The 15,552-nt window shown below is 38.5% G+C and overlaps 2 protein-coding genes across 3 annotated transcripts in view; one reads left to right on the plus strand and one right to left on the minus strand.

The window, feature by feature from the left end:
- The window catches only part of RSPH14 (radial spoke head 14 homolog), a 72,528-nt gene that overhangs the window by 36,208 nt on the left and 20,768 nt on the right, over positions 1–15,552 (minus strand). The window lies entirely within an intron of this gene.
- The window catches only part of GNAZ (G protein subunit alpha z), a 49,768-nt gene that overhangs the window by 19,466 nt on the left and 14,750 nt on the right, over positions 1–15,552 (plus strand). For both annotated transcript variants that reach the window (XM_040080937.1, XM_058422838.1), the window contains exon 2: positions 989–2,267. In XM_040080937.1, the coding sequence (XP_039936871.1) occupies positions 1,545–2,267 (723 nt within the window). In that variant the 5' untranslated portion in view covers positions 989–1,544. The remainder of the gene's footprint in view (positions 1–988; positions 2,268–15,552) is intronic.

Here is a 15,552-nt window from a genome sequence, read left to right on the forward strand (position 1 = left end):
GCTTAGTGGGAGCAGCGAGCCCTTCCTAGAAGAGAGGTAAATGATCACCAATCAGATGTGAGTAATGTGTTTTCCCTCTGCGAGAGTAACTGCTTCCTGCTGCTGCCTTCTGCAGAATTCCAACTAGCAGGCTTAAACTCTAATCTGGGAAAGAATAATCGCTCTAACAGCCACTGAAAAGCTCTCTGCCCTCACTTGGGATGGTGTTTTCTGTGCTTCTTGTATGAAAAATTCACCTTGTAGTCACTGTTCCCTTTTACTGTAGCTCAGAATTTCCAGTATTGAAATGGAAAGAGGCTCAATAAGACTTAGCCTGGCTATGGAAATAAGCTTACAAAGTTTGCATCTCTTCATTGGTTAAGCAAGATGCAGGTACTGTGTTTAACAATACTGTTCTCCAAGGAGAAAAAAGAAAAGAGCAGTTACAAATATCAGTAACTCTTCCTTTCTCAAATTCATGAAGCAAAGTTAATCAGCATCTTTTGCTTCATAATGTAGTTATTTAAATGTTCAGTGGAGATAGATAAGATGAAAGAAAACTCAGGAGGACATCTGAGTACAAGATATTGATATAAATAGAGAGGCTGGGAAATATAATAGTGAGTCTTTCATTTTCTACTTCAGACAAACCAGTAGGAACAGGACCGTGCAGAAAAAGCACTGCCATGAGCTCTTGCTGAGGGAGAAACTGGGGCACAGCTCAGCACTGTTTGTTTTCATGTAGGTCTAGATAATAAAATGCAGAAGGCTGAAAGGGAGATTTGATTTACTATTGTTCAGAAACCACATTTTCTTAGTCTGCGAGCTTCAGCTGTCCATATCCTTTTACTATAATTTTAGATATTTGCTTTTCTTTACATATTTTTCCATCTGTATTTCCCATTTGGCATAATAAAAGGTTTAGAAGGGTGGAAGAGGAGGAAAAAGTGAGTGACTTGCTGCAAGGAAGTGGAGTCTCTCATTCATTTCTTTTCCCATTGTTTGGCAGGTGGAAAGCACAGATTTACAGAGCTGAACCGGATCAGCTGAAGAAGTGGGGGAAGAGAAACAAAACAAGTACAGTATCAGTGAAAAGAGCTTCAGCTTTATCTTGCAGCATCACCACAGCAACCAGAGAACACGATCAGAAGAAAAGGCTAGAGCAGAGAAGGCAAGAGTGCGGCTTCTTACCTTTGGACAGAAGGCAGCAGAAGCATTATGCAGAACAGAAATGGGTATTTGATGGTTCTAGACAAATTGTGGCAAAGGGAAGTGTCCCGTCATTAACAGGAATGTGCCACAGTTTATGCACTGGAAAGGGGAGTGCCATGAGATCTACTGGAGAGACTATTTCTGTGGCTGCATACCTACATGTGTTTGCACTCCTGCTGGCACTCAATTAGGTGGCTGTAAGCATCGGGGATCATCAGGTATTGGATAGTGACCTTTTTTCCATTTGGGGTGCACCTGGCACGAGAACTGAAAGCCACCACAGATCTTTTTGAGAGACGCCAACAGAGTGAGCCAATCTGCACCCCTTCCCTTCTGTACCTGCCTGCTGTACCATGGGATGTCGGCAAAGCTCTGAGGAGAAAGAGGCAGCGCGGCGGTCCCGTAGGATTGACCGCCACCTGCGCTCTGAAAGCCAGCGACAACGAAGAGAGATAAAACTCCTCCTCCTGGGCACCAGCAATTCTGGGAAGAGTACTATTGTAAAGCAGATGAAAATCATTCATAGTGGTGGCTTTAACTTGGAGGCCTGTAAGGAATACAAACCTCTGATTATCTATAATGCAATTGACTCTCTCACACGTATCATTCGGGCTCTGGCCACCCTTAAGATAGAATTTCACAATCCTGACAGAGCATACGATGCAGTGCAGCTTTTTGCCCTGACAGGCCCAGCTGAGAGCAAAGGGGAGATTACCCCAGAGCTGCTGGGGGTGATGAAGAGGCTGTGGGCAGACCCCGGCGTGCAGGAGTGTTTTTGCCGCTCCAACGAGTACCACCTGGAGGATAACGCTGCGTACTACCTGAACGACCTGGAACGGATCGCGGCTCTGGACTACATCCCCACGGTGGAAGATATTCTGAGGTCTCGGGACATGACCACAGGGATTGTAGAAAATAAGTTCACCTTCAAAGAGCTGACTTTCAAAATGGTGGATGTGGGTGGACAGAGATCTGAACGCAAAAAGTGGATCCACTGTTTCGAGGGGGTTACAGCAATAATTTTCTGTGTGGAGCTGAGTGGGTATGACTTGAAGCTGTATGAAGATAACCAAACAGTAAGTGCACCGTCTGCTCCTTGTTCTCTTTCCTTCTTTTCCTTTCTCCTTCACCAGTATTTGGTCTTTTATCTTTCTCTCCTTCCTTCCCTCCCAAGGCAGTAATCCCCAATCTTTAGGGAAACCCAGAAGCCATGGTTCCTTTATTTGGATAGTTTTCCCCACTGGACAGAGTTAGTGATTTAATGCTACTTTTGGGAAATGGAGGTGCTCTTCACATAACAGCCAGTTTATTATTTTTTGTTGACTTTAAGCTAAATGTTTGAATGTTTAACTGTTACTTCAAACAACACTTAGAAAGCTAGGCAGTAGGGACATCCTGGTGTACAGGGATGGTTCATTTGGACACCATGAAGGTCCTGGGAACTGTCAAAGTTAAAATAATAATGTGACAGTTACCTCCTCCTTTTTTTTCCCCAGGATTTTCAATGGGAATTTGGGATGAAAAAAAATTTTTAAAGTAATTAAATGTGTTTTTTTAATTATTATAACATTTTTATATTTAAAATTTCTTTTGACTGTTTTTGGTTAAATGGCTGATTTGCCTTGTCCAAAGAACATCCATTCCCATTTAATAGTCTTTAATATTGTTAGCTTCTAGTTTTCACAGCATGCAAGTACAGCAGCTATGGGAAACACATGAATGCTTACAGATATGCAAATATATATTTGCTGTGACTTTCAAATTGCCTGAATTAAGCTTCACAGGGGTTTTATTTGAATTTTTTTTATGACAGCCTTGTAAAACATGCTGTTTAAGAGAAGGGAGTTTGTGCATAGGAACACATGATGGCCCCAATTTGTTGGTGTAGCTTATCACATATATAATATTTCCCTATTCTTATCTTCTGCAGTGATTTTGCAGTTTATAAACAGCACTTCTGTTTTCTTCTCTCTAGTATTCTGATGAGCCATTCCACTGTCCTGTGTGTGGACTTACCCTTCATCATCTGGAGATTCTTGTCTTGGCATTAGTGCCTTCCAATTGTAGCAGATTTCTGTATCTGTTTTTGGTTCAGTAACCTCCTCTTGACATGAGAGAAGCATTGCCACTAATTCTTTCTCCTCATTTTTCAGACACATTAGGAGAAGTATTTTATATCTAGACCCTGACTAGGAGTTTCTTGCAATTCATTTGACTTTTCCTACTGTTCAGATTTAAAATTCAAAAATAACTACCTGAAAGGGAAAAAAAAAATCAATATACTCTGAAAAATCCTTATGAGCATTGGTTCATACAGGACCAACAATAGTACCTCCATTGGTACATTAATGGAACTGCAACACTGAGACTGCCACTCATGAGAAAAGCCCTACAAAGTATAAAGTTGCAGAGTGTAAAATGCTTCCTGTTGTAGTATCTGTGGTGAAGAGAACTGCTAAATAAATCTAGTCTACTGCCAAACATAACTTACTGCTAGAGAGAGCATGTAAGAATCTGGCTGATTTATAAACTGTGAAAGTTGAGCAAATGATCTGTATGAATATGAAAACTTCTGTGATCCTGTTGACAGAAGTGGAGAAATGCTGTGCATGAACTCTGTCTTTATTGAAGATGCGTTAAAGTAATGATTGACAGATATGGTAAAAAATGAGGGGAAAACCAGTTCTGCACACTGTGGGTTCTGATTATAGCTGAGTCGTGAAGTCTGCTGAGGGTGAGATTGTTGTAGTGACACCAGTGAGCAGAAGGGAGAACAAAAATAATGCCCGAATCATCGGCTGCCTGGGTAACTTTTCCTTTGTGTGTAATTTTAAGTGACTACGTTAAATTTATCCTGCCTAAAAACAAATGAGAGAAGGGGACGGCTGACTTTTTCAGGGGTTTTTGTCTTTCTCCCGCTATGCTTCATTCTGGGTAACATCACTCCTAGGAACAAAATCACCTAAGTGGACAAACCAATATTTTGCTTGTCTGTTTAACATATGTGATATTTAGCTCTTTACTAAAGAGAAAGATAAATGGAGGATTACAGATCATTTTTTTTCCTTCACCTTGTATGCTCTGTCACTCTACAACAATATTTTTCCTGCTTATCTGGGGTTATCTGTAAATGTGATCTGTGTCTGATTTCATTTCTACAATGTCTTGGGAGGATTTTTCCCTATCTAATGTAATAACTATACCTTTATCATTCCATGCACCATAGCTAGTTAGCATGACTCAACCATGTAACAGCTGCCTCTTCTTTTGACACAGTTACAAAATTGTAAAATAGCTTTGGATTGCTATTGATTTATTGTATGATTATTATTCCTGACGAGCACTCTTGAGAAGGTTGCCTTAAGTTTTTATATCCCAAGTTGATTTCTTCTTTATTATGTCAAATAAATTACTTGTCTTGTTTTTCATGGTCCTTAGCAGTTGATTGACCCATCCTATCTTTTATTGCACATTAAGATGCCATCTCTGGCCTTTGATAGTGTTACATTATCAAGAAATATTTTTTTTGCCTTCTTACATTTTGCATCCTGCACTTTGAAGGCATTACCCATTAATATCTAAGTGTCTCATCTTTATTTCAATTTCTCTTTAAATGAAAGTGTGTTAGAGAATGTTAAATAATCTGTACTCTCAGAAGTCAGTGCTGCCTGTCCCCATGAAAAGGATTCTTGCAGTCTCTTTGTGAGTGTCCTCATCTGTCCAGCTCTGTTCTGCTATACATCCTCATGGACAGTTTTCTTCCACAACATGTAGCTGCAACAGGGTTTTTGAGACTATGAGAAACACTTCAAAGATGCAAAGTACACAATGAACTGAGTTAAACAGGAGTGTGTGCCTGAATTCCTGAGGTCAGTAGTCACAGGAGTGCAGGAGATACTAAGTAAAGGTTGTGCAGGTCTAAAAATGACAGTGGTTCAGTAATTTTATAAATATGGATGTTAGAGGAAAACTGCTTGCAGGTAACAGGTAATTTTAATTCCTTTTCTTACAGCCATGGCAAATGAATATAAAAATTAAATTTTAGGCTTTTTGAGAGGTTTTTTTTAGTATCTTATTAAAAGAAAGATGCAGATGAAAAAGTCAAAACGCTGCAGCAAACAGTTCAGGCTGGAACAGGCCTCATGCAACACTAATTGCTGGGGTCATAATGGAGCCTCTCAATTATCTAATAATAACTGGGAAGCCTTCTGTCATATGTTAATTGTATGAATTTTGAACAGAAATCCTGCTTCTGTCAAGAATTTTTTTTATCAAGTAAACAACATATCTTTTTTTTTTTTTTTTTCCCAGGGTCAAATACTTAAGGGGCTTATTTGCCTTTCCTGACAGTTCAGCTTTTTGAGTAATTCAGGGTATTAAAAATCCTTTCTGGCATGCAGCTCTTTTTCTGCAGTGCTAATACTAACAGTCAGGACAGAGGGGAAATTGTGATGTGTGGACCCATAGCCCTCCTAGCAGCTGTTACTATCAATGGTAAAACATCATGTCAGGAAACATTTTTCTGACAAACTAAGTCACTTGAGAATCCTAGAAAAAGATTGACCTAAACTGTTCCATTTTTCCATGAAGCTTTTCCATTTCAAGATTTTCATAGTGAAGTTTGTGTGGGAGCAAAGCCTAGATGACTTCAGCACTCATGTGTGTATTCTTTCAGCACTGCAAATTAAATTCTAGCCTTTTTGCACCTAAAAGAGTATTATATATTGTCCCTTACCAAAGTTTAACTTTATGTAGTAATGCATCACAATTCCAGCCTCAAGACCTGTATCCAAGCATATACCTTCTAAAATATGTAAACAGCAGTAAAATAATGAACATATAGAACAGGAAATGATTGATCAACAGACAATTTGCAGGTCTTTTACTAGATATTCTATTGTATGCTTCTTATGTGCATACTCTCACCTAGAACACCTGGGACAGCAATTTTTCATATTTTTGATTTGTTGCCATACCCTCAACTTTATGTTCTACATAACTTCAGACACTAAGAGTAACTTTATAGGCAAATAATTCTGTCTGTATGTTCACTAAATTATTTCCTCTAATTGGGGGAAAAAAAAGTAATAAATATGATAATGTGTCACACTATGGAATACAAAAAATAGACTAATTCTAATGTCATTGTATGATTGCAGGAAGATGCCAGTATCAGAGTGTAAAAGCCTGGGAAGCTTTGCTGTGAGGCTTATCTATTTAATGTCAATAGACTAATCCCTAAGACAACCCTGTATTTAAACCTACAGATAAATACGTATTTTTGTCACTGTAGGGCAGTAGGCTTAATTAAAAGAAATTCACGGGGGCAAAACCAGAAAGACTTTTACCTGTTTTGGAAAACCATGGCACAGAAGTAATGGACCTACTGGGAAATATTTGTCTTTTTTGGTATCCAGGACTGGTTGTCAGACTTACATCTGAATTAGATGACTGAATTTCCTGACGTATTTAGGTAACAGCAGGCAATGGCTCAAATCCCCCATGACAAATGCCTGAGAGATGATGTAGCTCTCTGTTTTTGGTCTCTGTGACTGGCTGTATTCAAAACTCCTAGACTAGGAAAGGTGTTTTGCTGTGATTTTTAAATGAATTCCCAGCACTAATGTAAATAAAATATTGAGGCATCGGGAGTGGCAGAATACTCCTAAAAATCCTATGAACTTCAGGCTCAGAATAGTTCTTAGGTGGAAAGACATGGGTATTGAAGAGATTAATAAACAGAACTTCAGTTAAAATCTCAGGGATCCAGTAACACTGCTGCTCTTCAAAATATAAGAGAAGGGAAAAAAAAAACCCAAGTAAAACCCAGCTGAATTCCAGGAATGCCTACCAGTGTAGAGGCAGTTAAGCTTGCCCTGTAACTGCATGGTTAAAGCAGCCACCAGCACAGTACACATGAACACAAGGCACCTGTCAAGCACTGGGAGAATTGCAATGACTCAGAAAGCCAGTGCCACCGGCAGGCAGAGGAGTTCATCATATGGCTGATACACTCATACACCATCATACACTGGATAATATCAGTTGGATAAAGAATCACTTTCTCAGGGAAAGGAACTGAATGTTTCTGCCTCTCTCAACAAGGTTGGAAAGCCACGAACATCTTCCCAAATATGTTGTCATAGGAAGGATCCAAGTGAAATTGGAGATCTGGTTATAGCAAGCATGGAGTTAGAAGAGGAATACACCAGATCAATACAAGGTTCTTTGACAGCATGTTGTCATCTTTATGTGCAACTCTCTAGATGACTCTATTGCAAATCATTTACTTAAAAGCAAGTTGTAAATCTGTCCTTGAAGAATCCCTTCAGCAATAAGGCATGCCACACAATTTTAGGCATATGTGACAAGCCTGGCCTAGCCTTATGGAAAATATGCTTCTTGGACATGTAGAGATTTAATCTTCAGAAGTTAATTAGATTCTCTGAAACTTAATGCATATGAAGTAGAGTGGCATAGTTCAGGCAATCAGTTTTACTTCTTTGTGATGAAAATATGTAGTTTTTAATGTGAGCTTTACAAAAATCTGAGCAACTTTTAAAAGACATATGAGAAACACTGGTGATACTGATGTAGCTTGAAAATTCACTTGACTGCGTTGTAAGGGGTCAAGATCCTACTGAAGCCCATTGCCACAAAAAGAATTAGTGTGGTTTGAGTTTAGAAACACAGAATCCATTTAGTGGATAGAGAAGTGTGGATATCATCTCTCATAATTCTGTATGTTGTCCACTTAACACTTAGAGTGAATAGAAATGAGCCAACATGAAAAAAAGAAAAAAAGGAAAATTCCACCCTAGTCTAGAAAAACAGCTACTTTGGGTTATTTTTGTAAGTGTATAAGCTGTAACAACTCTCTGTGGTATGCCAACCCTGGAAAGAGTAGTGGAGTCCAATTAGCCTTAAAAACAAGCAGAAATGCTGGAACAAAGGAGGATCCTTGCTGTTAATACAGCTTCAGAATGAGTTTTGGCGGTGGTCGATTTTTCAGAACTTTCTTCCACTATTACAAGTCAGTAATTTAGACTGCAGGTCAAATCAACAACCTTGTTAGACCAGCATTGGCCATGGACTCATCCCTGAGCATCCTTGTTCTTGGAGGGCTACAGGATCCATCATGTTCTCTTTTATAAAATTTATAAGTCTGTCTACTACATTTACACTAATATCCTTACAGGGTAATCATCCTAATTACCTTTTATTAAGGTTAAACACTGGCAAAACCACTTGGTGGTTATACTATCAGCATGTTGTGGCTGAGCTGAACAGCACAGGTAAAAGGAGCCATTCTAGGCCCTGACAGAAACTTTCAACTCAGGAAAATATAGGTATTTGTAATGGGTGCTGGAGAGGTGGTCAGTCTAATTTAAGCTATAAAGTTTTGCAAATATAAATATTTGATCACCAAACCATACCTAGAAATATTCTCATGGGGCAGTTTGAAGCAGCACTTAATCTAGACTAGAGCCTTTTCAGCTATAACTTCCCCCCCCCCCCCCCCCCTTTTTTTTTTTGCATTTGAAATATTCTGTGGATGCAAAACTCTTACCCAACTTGAAACTCATTTGGTCTGTTTCTTTTGTAAGGATCATTAGTGACTACGCTGTGTCAAATCTGCAAAATCCCTGAATTAAATTGCTTACATGAATTTTAAAAAAATCTCACTAACTTGGCATACAGCTGAAATTAATTCTAATTCTGATATATTGTTGTCTGAATCCTGGCCTGCGCTCATGGCATGTTTTAATGCAGTGCTATCTGTGGGTATAGTTACTCTTTCTGTCATAAACTAAGATAATTATATAAACCTGGCCATTAAACAGATCCTATACACTTGCAGAGACTTGGCAATTTGCCCTTGTTGCTGCAGTTTTACTGCTTTCAACCTTTTCTTTTTTTTATTGTGTGCTGCCAAGTCTGGATACGTATGCCTGTATCTTGGGAAAGATTTTTGAGCATCAAAATGCATTTTTGAAAGCTATTAATACGCTCAGTTAAACTTTTAACTTGTCAACCAATGACAGTGTCCCCTGATTATACTTCAAAATTAGCAGACAATGAATAACTCCTCTACTCCAATTAATTCAGCTCTCTAACTCCTGTCACTTATTTTTTAGGTATTTAAGCTTGACACCGTCCTCTCTTTCCATTATTAAGCTGATTGAAACAACTTGCTTTCAAAATGCACAGTCCACTTATTCTCTGTGTACTTTTTCTCATTATTTACTGATTTGCCATATTTCACTTTGCAAACAGGAACCAACTCCCAGCCATTTCCCATCAGTAAAAATAAACTGTTGATAATAGTTTAAGACAATTTAGCATAAAATGAGAAGCAAGAATCCTTCAGTTTCTCAGAAATGGGGAGAAAGCTTGTGCCTAACTGATTTTGTAGAAGGCCATGATGGTGTCAGACGTGCTGCACCTCCTCCAGGACAGTGGGGTGCCTCAGTTTACCACCCTGATGTTCTCTCCCTCTGCTGCTTCCCTGCCAACACAGCGCTGGGGTGTCTCAGCTGCTGACAATGGCTTCAGCCGGGTCCTGCCAGAGCTCCCCGAGCTTCCAGCAGCCTGAGCTTTCCCACTGCAACTCTGACATAGCAATGAGTTTACTTCCATTAATATTTCCCCAGATCACTTGGAAGTCCACTGGTGTGAATGCTGAAGCAGTATTACCCTGATAATGCTGATTAGGGATGTCATTGGACTTGTCAGAGTACACTAATTTTTATACAGCCTCTATTAGGTGTAGTCTGAGAGTGTGCATTCTCCTGGCAGTGCTACAGAGAGGGATGGTTCTAATGGGAGCTTGCTGAGTGCCTTTGCTGTTCTTCAGAGATCAAATCAGAGTAGGAATTAGAAATAAATAAATGAAATAACTCCTCAACATCCCACACACGGGGAAAAGGAAAAAAAAAAATCCAATTGAATTGGAAATGTGAGAGGTTAACAAAGGAGGTTAAAGATGTGTTAAGAAAAATTAAAATGAACGTTGACAAGAGTAAATGCTTTGTGGCTGTGCCTAAAATGTCCTGGAGGCAGTGTTCTGTGGAGCATGTGGCTGTCATTGCTATCCAGCAATCCAGACTGAGACTTACAACATTTTAAAAGGTTTCAAAAGGTTAATTAGTTTTGTAGAGCTAAAAAAAATTGAAGTACCTGCTTAGTGTATAAATACCTCAAGGAGCAAAAATGCTCAATATTTAAAGAAATATGTAATCTAACAGAGAAAGGCAAAGAACAAATGGCTGGAAGTTAGATCAGATAAATGCCAACTTGAAATAGTGGGGGGTTCAATTCTATTTTTTTAGGAAAGAGGCTGAACCAACTTTTCTCTGGCAGCTAAGGCTGAACCAGGTGGCAGCAAAGATGTGAAGGTTATTGATGTGTTAGAAATCATGGAAAAGCCTGAGAATGGTCACATGTAGGAATTAGTGCTCATTTCCCCCAAAAGGTGGTGGGATCAGAAGCTCAGCTGAAGCGCATCTACACCAACACCCACAGCATGGGCAACGAACCAGGGAACTGGAAAACACTGCAGAGCAGGAAAACCATAGAGCAGCCCTCACAGAAATGAGGTGGGATGACTGGCACAACTGGAGCGCTGCAATGGGTGGCCAGAAACTGCAGAAGGAGTAGGAGAGCTGGTGGGGATGTGCTGCTTTGCAGGCTGCCTCGGCACAGCAATCACACAGTGAGTTTGCAATTCTCAGAAAGCAAGGAGGGAGCTCAGCAGAACCGACACTTTGGACTTGGCCAGTTTAGGAGGCTGTCCCTTGAGGGGACAGTCCTGATGGGCAAAGGAGGCCTTTGAAAGATGGACATTCTTCAAGAAGGAAATTTGAAAGGCATAGGAGTGGGGCAGGCTGTCCCCATATGCCAAAAGATGAGGCAGTGGGGAAGAACTTGCCTGGGAAACCTATCTGCTCCTGGCTTGGGTGGGTGGTTTGTAGTGGTTTAAACTAGTGGTTTAAACCTGTCTGCTCCTGGCTTGGGTGGGTGGTTTGTAGTGGTTTAAACTAGTGGTTTAAACCTGTCTGCTCCCGGCTTGGGTGGGTGGTTTGTAGTGGTTTAAACTAGTGGTTTAAACCTGTCTGCTCCTGGCTTGTAGTGGTTTAAAAAAAAGAGTCCTGTAAAATATACAACTAGATGATGAAAATCCTTATATTTATATCGTCATACATGTTGATTTGGTTTACTGGAGAAGAAGTACTGGAAAATTGTACAGAATTCCAGCATATTATATTGTAGATGCTGATTTCATTTTATTGACAGTGGCTTTCAAACTACAAAATGAATGAAAATATTACTGCCAGTGATTTTTATATGAGCAAAACCAGGCTCCAGATTTTAATTCTATGTATTTTGCTTTCCTGATTAATACTTCTGTATTTCTGTGCTCTTTGCATTCATTATTTGCAGTGAGGAAATTGCTAAGTTTTATTAGTATGAATTTTCTTTATTAATACTGCACATTCTCAATCGTTTCCTTTATTGTTAAATAGATCCTGGATGATATCTTGCTTTCTGACTCATGAAGCTGACTTTCCTATTTAGAAATCAGCTCTATATGCAATTTGTTGGACTGCTCAATGTATAGGTACAATATAAACAGGGAAGTTCTTGTACAATATCAGAGAGAAATGAGGCACTGTACAGCTAAGCAATATAGAAGAAAAAAATCTGCCTTTCCTCAGTTTGATTTTTCAATCATTGTCCCTCATCAATATAATTATTTTCATGACTGTAGTATACTGAATTCATCCTCAACCTGTAATATCACTGTGTCATTTTTTGAAGTTGACATAGATTGATAACACCTTCTGCTGAAAGGGCATCAGTCACACAGCAGAGCAATGTCAAGTGAGGTGCAGCTGGCCTGCAAGGAGAAGATGAGTTAAGATAAAGTCTTGACTCACCTATGTGATTATGTATTGAATTTGCAGGCCATGCATACTGTAGATTGCTAATATTTTCCCACTCTATATTGCTTGGTATGTGTAGTCTTTCCCATCTATACAGCTTTGAAAAAAATCTTGGTTTTTTTCTTCATTTTTTTAATCCCACTTTAAAGAATCATTATTAGCTTAAAGATAGTATTAATTAGTTTTCAATTTTGCACTAGAGGCAGAATAACAAATAATGTAATTTTAACATTTATGCAGTAGTATTTTTGCTGAGGAGCCTTGTCCCACGTTTTGAGGATTTTTTGCTCCAAAGGTGCCAGCATCTGTCTTGAATGGAAGGTAACTGGGAGTGATTCGCAAGAGATTTAGCTGAAAGTGATTCTGAATATGGATTTCATAGATGGTATGATTTTGGTTAGTTGCAGGTTCAACTTAAGGTGAAGATTTTAGGGAAATTATAACCCTTTTTCCACTGGGGGCTTTTGCAAGGTGCCTTCTCAGTTTGTCTTACACAAAGGATTCTAGGGCATGCTCGTTAAGAAGTGATCAGAGTTTTCAGGAACAGCTTGACAAATCTTTTATAATTCTAATGTTTTCTCTGTTATGAAGATGATTATCCTCTGAACAATAGGGAAAGTACATGATTATCCAAAAGTGAAAGCTGGAAACCAACAGGTTTTCTATGGTAACAAATCCTGGACATTAAATACTTCCACTGTTCTTAAAATTAAGTGCTAACGTGGTATTCTGTATCATACAGCTCTGATTTGGGCATGTGGCATTTCTGGTGGGAAAAGAAGACTTTAAAAAATAGAAGTGTAATATGACTGACAAATGCACCTTCCAGAAAGAATGATTGAGCCATTGCTGTCTAAATCCCTTAATGTATCCTCAAAGGATCTTTCCTTCAATAGTTGTTTAGTGTCCTGCTGTTCTCCCTCGTTCAGCAGATGACAAATACTTCCTCTAAGTCCTTGCTGCTCCTTTTGATGTGCTCCTCTTGCTTGCTTGTATTTATGTCACACATTGCCATTCACGGAGCCCAGTCCCCAGAGCTGAGGTCTGAATGGCAGTGTCATAATACAGAATCGAATATGAAACGGTGTGTATTATTTTTAAACTTTTAGCTATTAAACTTCATAGATGCAGTCAAAAGAGCGTGTCTGCAGTGACTCTACAACAACAATTCCTAAACTCTTCCGTATTATAACACTCCTTTTTTGTGGTAGAGCAGTGGAGATGAGGAGTTTATTTCCTGATTGTTCTATTAACTTGCATCAGTGACTTAATCTTCCTTGTTCTGTCTTGCTTTTCTCAGCTCCAGATGTGTATGGCTTACAAAAAGTAGATGTTTTTTGAAAGAGATACTTCTTGAAACACTTTTTTAGCATAAAAATGTCCCAGAGCTTGGATAATTGGTTTTGCAGGCTGGCATATTACCCTTGTTTGAATGTCTTTCAAAAAATGGATTTACCAATAAACATGCCAGAAGTCAGGCTGATTTTATAGATAAAGACTAATAAACATTTTCATAGATCTTCATTAGTATGCACTGGTCATCCGCTTTATGATTTGCAAATTTTTTTGAGAGTAACTTCATGCAAACAAGTCAATACAACATTCTTGAATTCCACTACTAAAAGTGACAGTATTTTGACATATTGAAGTGTTTATTTTCATAAACTTACATTTTAAAAATATTTTTGTTCTTGGAAAATGAAAACCACACCAAGTCTCCATGCAGTAAATGTTCTAACAGCAAGCTTTTAAATTATGCATCTACTTTCTGTTGGTTTTTAATAGATTTTTAAAAGCTACCTTTATATTACATACTGTACTCCATTCTCCTTGAGGGTCCAAGTACTGCAGTGGAATCTGCCCATACAATGGTCTTTTAAGGACTAGAGCTTATATTTGGAATCAGAAAAACAGATTTCCTAGAATATAAATGCTTATTTATACTACTAGTATAATTTTAGTAGTGCTCAAGATTCAGATCTCTATAATGAGTAAACAACCAAAATAATTAGTCTGAATAAGATTCATGAATAAAAATATAGATAAGTTCAGTGTATTTCTTCCTTCCAGTTAGATTTTCTAAGATTAAAAGAATGTTGAGGTTTTGTAGTTATTTTAGAACACTAAATGTACTCCGGAGTTCAAATCTATGAGAGCCTTTTTGAAAGGGTTAAATTTCAATTTTGTATCAAATATTCTACTTACAATATCAGAAAGGAATTAAAGGCTTTATACAGGTCAAATTTTAAAATTTAATTAAATAGTTTGGAGTTGTGTGGTTTTTTTTTTTCAGTAAACAAAAGTAATTCTGTGAGCTTAAAGCATCTTCTCTTCCCTTGAGAAAGGGTTCAACTTCTAATCGCCAAATCTTAGCAGCATTTTATTTTGCATTGTTCTGGGAAATCTTGCATTCCATTCCTGTCTTCTCTGCAGGTCAGGTTTGTCCTGCCTATCCCTTCCCCTACTGCTGTGAGGAATTTATTCTGTGCCTGTTCTCTCCAGAATGCATTCGCTTACACACATGATCATTTACAGACAAGAACCCTAAATTTGACTGCCTGCTTCAGCAATACAGCATCTGTCATTTAAACCATCTCTTTATCCCCTTTTATGAATATTTTAATGCCAAGAATATAAGCACACTTCTCTGCTATTTCCATGGAAACCTGAAGAGGAACTTGAAATGAATGCAGTGGAAAACAGAAGTTGGAGGAGAAGGCATCTTGGGTTCTCTCTCTGTGCTTTGGACAGGTTCAGGAGTCACTGGACCAAAATTATTTTCTGTTATAATTGGGTACAAAATTAATTACAGTATTTCTGACCCAATCTAAACACCAAGTTGAAAATAGGAAAGAAGTACACCAACCCAAAAGTCTTTTCCCTTTTAATGGACTGAATAGAAAATCAATCTACCCTTCCTTAAGGAATCTGAGAAGTGGACAAGTGATAAACAGCCTTGCAAATAAGTGAAATCCCTTCCAGCCTGCAAAAACTGGTCACTTGGTTAGTTTTCCTCCTCTGTTAAAAGTAATTCTCAGAATTCTCAGAATGTCCTTTTCTTGATTCAATCCTAGATCCATTAATTAAGAGTCCTCCAACCAGACAGCAGTTATTTCAGAGACAACACTAAAAGATGATTTGTTGCAAAAAGACGTCAGGCAGGCTGCCAAAGCTACTGCGTTGTTACTCACACGGAGCAAACATTTAAAAAGAAAAAAGTTAGTATGATTTGTTGTTCTGTAATAACAGTAAAGATCAAATGGTCATACATCTTTTTTTCTTCTGTGTTGCTCTGTTCTGTTATCCAACTTGTCATTACTCCACCAGCACTTCCTGTGATTCTCCCTGTGATCCCACAAGAACCAGTTCAAGTGACATGGTAATGTTTTTGAAATAAGTCCATAACGTTGTTTCT

This window comes from Hirundo rustica, chromosome 17, assembly GCF_015227805.2.
Source record: "Hirundo rustica isolate bHirRus1 chromosome 17, bHirRus1.pri.v3, whole genome shotgun sequence".
Taxonomy (NCBI): domain Eukaryota; kingdom Metazoa; phylum Chordata; class Aves; order Passeriformes; family Hirundinidae; genus Hirundo; species Hirundo rustica.